Source organism: Microtus ochrogaster, chromosome 7 (genome assembly GCF_000317375.1).
Source record: "Microtus ochrogaster isolate Prairie Vole_2 chromosome 7, MicOch1.0, whole genome shotgun sequence".
Taxonomy (NCBI): domain Eukaryota; kingdom Metazoa; phylum Chordata; class Mammalia; order Rodentia; family Cricetidae; genus Microtus; species Microtus ochrogaster.
In genome coordinates, this window is record NC_022014.1 from 14752644 (window position 1) to 14761681 (window position 9038).

The 9038-nt window shown below is 37.4% G+C and overlaps 1 protein-coding gene across 6 annotated transcripts in view; it reads right to left on the reverse strand.

Annotated features, from left to right (window-relative positions):
* Acaca (acetyl-CoA carboxylase alpha) overlaps positions 1–9038 on the reverse strand; it is a 282227-nt gene that overhangs the window by 117490 nt on the left and 155699 nt on the right. For 5 of the 6 annotated variants that reach the window (XM_026780510.1, XM_026780514.1, XM_026780513.1 and 2 more), the window contains 4 exons: positions 8009–8032; positions 5291–5434; positions 4429–4525; positions 3441–3548 (listed from right to left, as the gene is read on the reverse strand). In XM_026780510.1, coding sequence (XP_026636311.1) covers positions 3441–3548; positions 4429–4525; positions 5291–5434; positions 8009–8032 — 373 coding nt within the window. The remainder of the gene's footprint in view (positions 1–3440; positions 3549–4428; positions 4526–5290; positions 5435–8008; positions 8033–9038) is intronic. The other variant, XM_026780511.1, reaches the window with a different exon arrangement.

The following is a 9038-nucleotide window of genomic DNA, read 5'->3' on the forward strand; positions in this document are numbered from 1 at the left end:
TCTGCCTCCCGAGTGCTGGGATTAAAGGCGTGTGCCACCACCGCCCGGCCTGGTCTCCAAATCTTAACATTCAAGATAATATATAGAGGTAGCAGACCTCTATGAATTAGAAGCAAGCCTGGTCTACAAAGCGAGTTCCAAGACAGCTAGAGCTGTTACATAGAGAAACCCTGTCTTGGGTAGGGTGGGGATGATATCTAAGTGTTTTGTTTTTTATGTTTTATTTTTTGTTTTTCCAGGACAGGGTTTCTTTGCATAGCCTTGGCTGTCCTGGAACTCACTTTGTAGACCAGGCTGACCTCAAACTCATAGATCTGCCTGCCTCTGGCTCCTGAGTGCTGAGATAAAGGTGTGCACCATTATGCTTGTCACGTTTTTGTTTTTCAATTCCAAATTTTTTTCTTATAAAGAAGCAAGTGTCTAGACCTTTTCCCCCCCTTTTCTAGGTTTCTGCTATGATATTACTGAGTAAAAAACATTGTTATTATTGATACTATAAGCAACACCTAATAGGAAAAATCTATTTTCTATAGGCAAACTTTCATGATAAATTCCTAGGTCAAATAAAAGTAAACATTAGTCTAACACATTTAAAAATTATCCATACTGTCATCATACTCTTCAGTATAAGTAAACAAATACTGACATTACAATAAAAATAAAATGTGCTAAAAGAAAGGCGATGTGGAGATGTTCTCAGTATGCTGAGCAACAGAAACACTTCAGACACCAACAAAGAATTCCGCTACAGCCGAAGCCTTCAAAGACAAGCATCAATAGCTATGTTCTGGGAAGGGAAGAAAATAACTTTAATAATGCCATGATTTAAAATCAAAATTGTTATTGCTTTTAAAATTCCACAAGTGGCTGACAATAACAGCAGAGCAACAGGATTCTGATTACATTGTAATAATGCAGGTCTCACAGCAAGTCCACAGCTATTACCCAGCGATTAGGCGTCATCACCTGGAGAAACTCCATTTACACTGACTGCTTCAATCTCCTCTACAAGTCATTTACAAATATATGATCCTAATTTCTAGGAGAGAAAAAAAGACATGCTGGGACTAGAAGATTATTTGGACTATTTGGATCAACCTATTTGATAGTTTAATGTGTGCTTTTTAAAAAAAAACTTTTTCTAAACTGCTAGAAGTATGATTATGAAGTGAAAAACAAAATAAATTATTACTCTAGTTTTTTTTCCAAAATTGCTTTTCTCTCCTCTTCTCACATTTATTTTAAAAATATGTAGATGAACATAGCAAATCTTCCAAGGTAAGCATCTTAACTGATGCTTTCTCTAGGCTCCTAGTGTTAGCATTCTGTCTTGACCCTTCCTAATGCCTTAAGCAAAGACACCAGATTTCCCTTTGCCTGAATGTATGAAAATAAAGGAAACTCTTTGCATCACTGCATAAGGGTATGCAATCTTAGGTCTTAGAAAAACAAAAAGCCTAAAATTGTGAAAACACAATCAAATACAGGCTATTTGTATCTAAAAAAAATCTAGACAGAAACTTTCATTGACTGCCATGTAAATCAGGACTCCTTCACTGAGATAACCTTGGTTACTGACCAAAGGTTAATTTTATGTAGTAACCACATACTTCTCTAGAAGAACAAACTCCTTGTGTTGGCCACTGGAATTCCAACATCAGTTCACCTATTCTGAGAGTGTCAGAGTAAATGCTACTTGTATTAATTACTACATTATTTTCTTCCTAGGTATTTTTACCTGTTATGAATGCCAAGGGCACTAACTTTTTAGAGTGCTAAATTAAGTTTTAAAATATCTACTAAGTTCTTTATTATAAGCAGTCAGTGCTATTCCTTCAAATGTAACACATGGGTATGACTATTACAGGCAGTTTTAAGAGCAGACTCTGACATCTATCACATATCATGAGTATAGCTCAGTAGCAGAGCAGTTGTCTGGTATGGAGGAGGCCAGGGATTTCTATTCCCAGATCATCACCACTGTTCATTACTGTCTTAAACATGACTATTCAGTTGCCCTCACTAGAATTGATGAGGATGAAAATGTATCATTTTCTAAATATTATAGATCTGACATGAAAGGCTTTGCTCTATTATCTTCCACTTGGTTATAAAACAGTATTAATTAACCTCTCAGAACATGAGCTTTTCCATGTGTACACTAGAATAACTCCTGACTCATGTAAAACTTGTGAGATTGTAGAAAAGTGCAAAAAAATTGAGATAGAATTTCTTTATAAATATACATTATTGTTTAAAGATGTAAGCTGCCACTTATCTCAAATACTTGGGAAGTAGAGGAAGGTATATCTCTTTGAGTTTGAGGCTAACCTGGTATACATAGTGAATTCCAGGTAGTCACAGTGACATCTTGTCTCAGAACAACAACAACAAAATCCCCCACAACAAAAAGCCAAAAAAAAAAAAAAACTGTATGCGAGCACATACACAAACACACACACATATACCCTCTCTTGTATGTATCTATGCTGATCAAGTAGCAATCATTTAAAAGATGAAGTTAGGTTAGCTACTTAGTCCTACCAAGGAGGCAAAATTTGATATAATTCCTTCAGAACTGAGAGAGGGGGAAGGGCACACGAGAGACAGGAACACATCTCAGGAGAAGCAATAAAAATAACAAGAATCTAAGTGTTGAGTATGGAGTTTAATAACAATGTGATATACACTCAAATGACAACAACAACAATATCAAAACCCTGAAAAGGTAGCTGGAAGTATTGCAAATCTTTTAATTGGGGGGGGGGGGAGGGCAGAAGACAGCATAGAAAGAACCTGCATGGAGTTGGGTACATATGGAGCTTGCCACAAAATGGAAATATTCAGCAGTGAATTCAAGACTAAACAATGAGCCGGACGGTGGTGGCGCACGCCTGTAATCCCAGCACTCGGGAGGCAGAGGCAGGCAGATCTCTGTGAGTTCGAGGCCAGCCTGGTCTACAAAGGGAGTTCCAGGACAGGCTCCAAAGCTACAGAGAAACCCTGTCTCGAAAAACCAAAAAAAAAAAAAAAAAAGATTAAACAATGAATGTTCAAAACTAAAACTCTAGGAGAGGTTAGAAAACATACTTTAAAAAAAACATGAGTATCTGAGATCTGATCATAAAAAAGATATTCATTATAGATAATTAAATTACTTTGGAATTTTCTTCCAGTAGGCAAAACTAGCCATAGTCTTGAGAGTTATGATAAAAGACAATCAACAAAAAACCTTCCAATTAAGCCAGGCATGGTTAATTCCAGCACTCAGAAGGCAGAGGCAGGTGGGTCTCTGTGAGTTCAAAGTCAGCCTGCTGTACAAAGCAAGTTCCAGGACAGCCAGGGCAGTTATACAGGGAAATCCTGTCTCAAAAAAAAAAAACACCCAACCTCACAAGTAGAAAAAGCCACCAACACCTTTAACCTAGTCAAAGACTCACATTTTGCTGGGTGAACTCTCTGAACATAGCTGCAAGCTTGTCATCTTCAATATCACCATCAGTCTTGATAGCCACATTCAGAATGTGTATTGGTTCGTCCCTGGGGACCTGTAAACCAAGAATACAAACCAAAGAAGATTATGATGCTGGCTGCTACAAAAACTGGAATAAGTCACAGTACCTAGTAGAACAGTAACAACAGGATATTTTGGTTTGCTACTCAGTAGTAAAAAGCACACTCAAACTACTGCCCAACTGTCATAGCAGAGCTAAATAAAGCACATAAAACATCAAGAGCAGCAGTTTAAGGTAGCTTCAATTCTTGAAACAAACTTGAAAGTCATGGTGTCTCCAGCAAAATGGGAGTTAAACAATCTGCAGGAGGGAAAGAAAGCTGTGTAACATAGTCCCATTTACTATAGTTCCTCACATGGTATTAAATGATGGATTTATCAAACATGGGAAAACAAGGGAGGGAAAGAACAGAATATTCATTTACTGAGAAATCAGAAGAAGGGATTTCATTTAATAAAAGGACACCTTTAAAAACAAAATATCAAATTCCACCTTTAGAGTTTATATCCATTTATTTTTTTTAATATTTCAAGACAGGGTTTCTCTGTGTAATTGGTGGCATGCACCACCACCACCTGGCTCCATTTATTATTTTTTACAAGTATTTTGAAGAGACATACAAAATCAAGTAATATAGCACACTATAAAAGTACCATTCCAAAGTCAGAAAGATATAGTATAGTACAAGTCCATGTCTGGAGCTGGTTGTGGTGGTGCAGGTCTTTAATCCCAGCAACTTGGGAGGCAGAGGCAAGTGGATCTCTGTAAGCTCGAGGCCAGTCTGGTCTACAGAGTGAGAGCCAGGACAGCAGGACTACACAGAGACACTGTCTTTAAAAACCAAAACAACAAAACAAAAAAATAAGTACTATGTCTGAGAGAGAAAAGTAGTCTTCCAAAGGGAGTACCATACCTTGTCCTCATCATAGAGCGATGTATGACCAGACTCTGGGAATGTGGGACTTTGGGGTGGGGAGTCACAGAAGCAGCCCATTATTTCATCAAAGATCCTAAAAAATCACCAGAGAAACATCCACAATAAAAACTCAAGTGGCAGGAAACTAATGTTGCCATGGTAGATGAGTCTAAAAGAATAATCTATCCTATAGTGTGCTCAACAGTCAGCAGAATAGAAATACCAATAGCTAGAAATGACATGCAAAATATCACCAAGTGGCAGAAATTAGGAGGATGGATTGTTTAAACTTTAATAAACCTATATATTTTTTCTTTTAAAAATGATATAAAGCTTTTTTGATATGTTTTGTTTTCATATGTAAGATATATGCAGTGCTGTCATCATCGCTCTTAAAGTAACAGAAGGAGCCTGGGACTGGAGCAGCGACAGGCCAATGTAATTACCCCTCCCCCTAGGGTAATGCATCAGTATACATCAAGAGATAGATGCTGAATGCATTTAATCAAAAGATGTATCGTCTCTAGTGGGGTTCACTCTAGTGTTGTGTTTAATTTCTCCTGACATTTCACTCATCACAGAGCAGACAGCTTCTTCTGTTAGTTCCTGAGGAAAAGATGCTTGTTTCTTTTTTCTTTTTTTCCTGTCCAGGCTTTATACTGCAAGGAGAAGCTAAGAGTCTCAACGAGGAGTAGAAATCAGAAGATATCTATCTCTCTGAGGGTATATACAATGAAGGCTGTATCTCTTTGGCTGGCTCATGACTCTTCAGGGGAAGCTTTATTTTTCAGTAAGGTGATATTCCCCAAAACTAGAAGTCCGTGGCTTCCCTTGTACAGACACAGTCCTAATGCCTTACCTGACAAAATCCTCAAAGGTCCGGAAAGAGACCATTCCGCCCATTCGCTGACAAGGTGGAGTGAACGAGTTGTCCAGCAGAACATCACTGACACTAGCTACATGAGTCATGCCATAGTGGTTGAGGTTGGAGGCAAAGGACATTCTAAACAGTAAATCAAGTTCATTAGACAAGGAGCAAGGATTGGGAGATTAACAAGGGAAAAGGAGCATGGAGAAAACTTTCATGTAGGGTCAGGTTACAGAGCAGATATGGTTTTTGTTGCTATTGTTCATTTTCGGTTTTGGTTTTTTCCCCACTACAGATAAGGCTGTAGTAAGATTCGTGCTTTGTTTGAATTTTTCAGCACTATATTTTTGTCACTCCAAAAGTTCTTCAGATAGACATTTAAGGACTACCAGGGATGTTATGGTGGTTTTTAACACAATGGTTTGATATATTGGGTGAACAAGCAGTACCTAGGGGTTAAAAACCATCCTGCATCTTCCCCATCTCCTTTTCTCCAAAAAAAAAAAAAAAAAAAAAAAAAAAACAAACCAAGTGAGAGACCATTATTCAACATTTAAGACATTATTCCTTAGGAATTGTAATAGGTTAAACATTCCCAGACACAGTTTTATAAATATCAAATAGTAATTCTAATTAAGAAGAATGAAGTAGTTTAGTAAATAATTCTAGCAAGTTATTTATGGAACAGAAGTCCTCTAAAGGAACTTTATTGAGGTATTTATCCTTTCTATTGGTAAACTGAGAGATTTACTGGTTAGAGTTCTCCCTTTCTGAAAGAGTTTAAGCCCATATTGCAAAAGTTCCTTTTTAAATTTAAACACTTTTGTACTAGAGCAAAAATATCTCTACTGAAAGCCTTATTAACTTTTAGCAAGATACAAAAGCAGAGCATTGGTCTCAAAGTATGTGTAAGCATGACAAGCAGTTGCTAAATGGAGATGCTTAAAGAGAGCTGAATTGATTTGTCCAATCTAAATCCATAATGAATATGAATATTCTTTGATGCATCTCAGCAGAATGTACTTATAAATAATATCATAAGGTATTAATGATTGACCAATCGGGACAGCCTATTAGAAAGGAACAAGCTAAAGGATGCCACCAGGATTCGTAAGACACATTACTGGCACATCGATCTGAAGTAAGTTCAGAGTGAGATGATGACACCTGCACTTTGGAAAACTATTTAAAAATTTCCCTGAAGAACACCACCTGCAATGTTGCAGGAGGAAGAGAGAACAATGAATGTGAGCTTGAGGTCTGGGCCCTCTGAAAAATCATATTTATAAAAGGCAATGAGGTGCTTTGTAGGATGGGAATGTTGCTCACACAGACTAAAGAGACTCACACTCATGGTTTTTATTCTTTTGGTAAGCGATGGCAATAGGAAAGGAACTTCATTTTTCAACAGTATTGGGAAAGAGAAGGCAGACTGAAAGAGGAAACCATTGATACCATGAGTGAAACAAACAAATGAAGCACACATCAAGCAAGTCTTATATATGGTGCTCACTAGAAACTGGGATTCTGAGCTGTATTAACTCAGAAATGCTATTATCCTGATTTCTAGGATCACCAAGTACACTTATCAAAGGAGCAAGTTTGTGAGGCACCTTTTCTATTTGCCTATCACTACACAGGAAAGAGACAAAGGGTTCCAGAAAACATTTAAACAAAACCCCCTCTAAATAAGCTAACAGGCTGGGTTTGTGGCAAACATAGGGTTAAACATCTTTTTCACTTGATGGGAAATATATACATGATTCAGTTTCCCTCTACCACTGTGCTCATGGGCCCGAACAGTTAAGGTTGGCAGAACTGAACCCAAGCTTACACTCTAAGGGAAGACCAAGGGCTTAGAAAAGCATACGCCCTGCCACCCACATTTAAATAGAGCTATAAGGCTATAATTTATTTTAGTTACATAGTATTTTAAAGGGAGAGAAAAAATGTAAGATTATAAACATTTTCACATGCAGCATCTACAAAGAATTTGCCATCAACTTGTCACTGCTTTAGCATTTTGTGGATTTAGTCCAGTCAGAATTGCTATCCTCTCAAACTTGCATGTGACCTTGCTTGGCTGAGGAAGCAGAGAAATGCAAAACACATATTAAAGTATCAGTTGCATATATAGACTTGGAAACTTCTCTCACGGCTCAATGTAACAAGACTTAATATATTTTTCCAATGATACTCTTATAAGTATAAAATAAAATGACTTTTAAATCATAATACTTTAGAAAAACAGTTAACAAACTGATGAAACATGAGATCAGCTATTTCTGGACTTTTATTCCTCTAAAAAGAGAAGCAAATTAGAGAAACTAAAAATTGAAAATACTATGAAAAATTTGCCAGGCTAAGAAGAGTAACCTTAAGGGTTTCTCCTCTGAAAGCCCCAGCTCCAATGAGAACTCAGCAAGATGTTGCCAGCAATGCTGAACATCAGCTGACACACTCCCTCTCACGCACAGCTCAAAGTGGTCTTTCCCACACTGACACTTTTCAAGTACTTTTGGAACAGCTGAAGACATGTTTTCCAAACAGAAAGAGCAACTCAGTATGCCCAAGGGGAACCTGAGGATTCCCTAGCAGAAAATAACACATTAGCTTGTTTACTATAGTATTGTTTTTTACCTTGTTTCACTATTTTACGTTACTGGGGGAGGGTACTTTTAGTTGGAAAAGAAACTAAATATACGGTACCTGTTTAGCGTGGGGATGTTCCCTCTGTAATTAAACAACCACAGTTAGTTACTGATAGGTTAGTGAAAGCCATAATAAAAGAATTGTCAGAGTAGATACAGACCAGTCACCAGAAGCTCCAGTTTAGCAGCTCTGGTATCAGCAAATGTAATTAAGTGCTCATTACCCTTCAATCCCCATGGTGCCTCCAAAGAGGCATCCTCCTGACCTACCTCACCACAGCAGCTGTTGAGGAAAGGGTCCAGATGTATTTACCATGGATTTTTTTTTTAAAAAAAGATTTATTTATTATGTATACAGTGTTCTTTCTGCACGTATTTCTGAAGGCCAGAAGAGGGCACCAGATCTCATTACAGATGGCTATGAGCCATCTGGTTGCTGGGAATTGAACTCAGGACTTCTGGAAGAACAGGCAGTGCTCTTAAAGCACTAAGCCATCTCTCCAGTCCCAGATTTTTTTTCTCTAAATAACTCTCATTACAAAAAAATAATGTTGTGTAGAGGTAAAACATGGATTGGTAAATAGTCAAGCTATATTATATTGTACATTAAAACATGAAATATGATCCCTGACAAAATTTCTAAATTATTCCTTGCTCCTATTATAAAGGCACAATAAGATGATGGTTCCATAGCTCCTACTGCCTTATTGCTTTTCTGGAATATGTAATGGATCTACGATCTCCTCTAAGGAAATTAATCTATTGATGCAGACACCCTGAAATTCAGCCACCTCTTCCTTTCTGAAAGGCACCAGGTTTCTTAGGGCAAAGGAGTTTATGAGTACTGAAAATTCTGAGGAACCTAAGTTATACTACTAGTGTGATAAAACTTGCTACAATTAATACTCTTTAATTAAATGAGTTTAGGATAACTATTTTTAATTGTTATTAGTTTGAAAACTCTAGGCATTTCATAAATAAAACTGTACCTAAGTTTGACTAGTTTTAACTTCCTTATAAAGGATGTGCCAAATTCATGAAAGAAAGATTGAGACAGGTGGTGGTGGTGGTGGTGGTGGTGGTGGTGG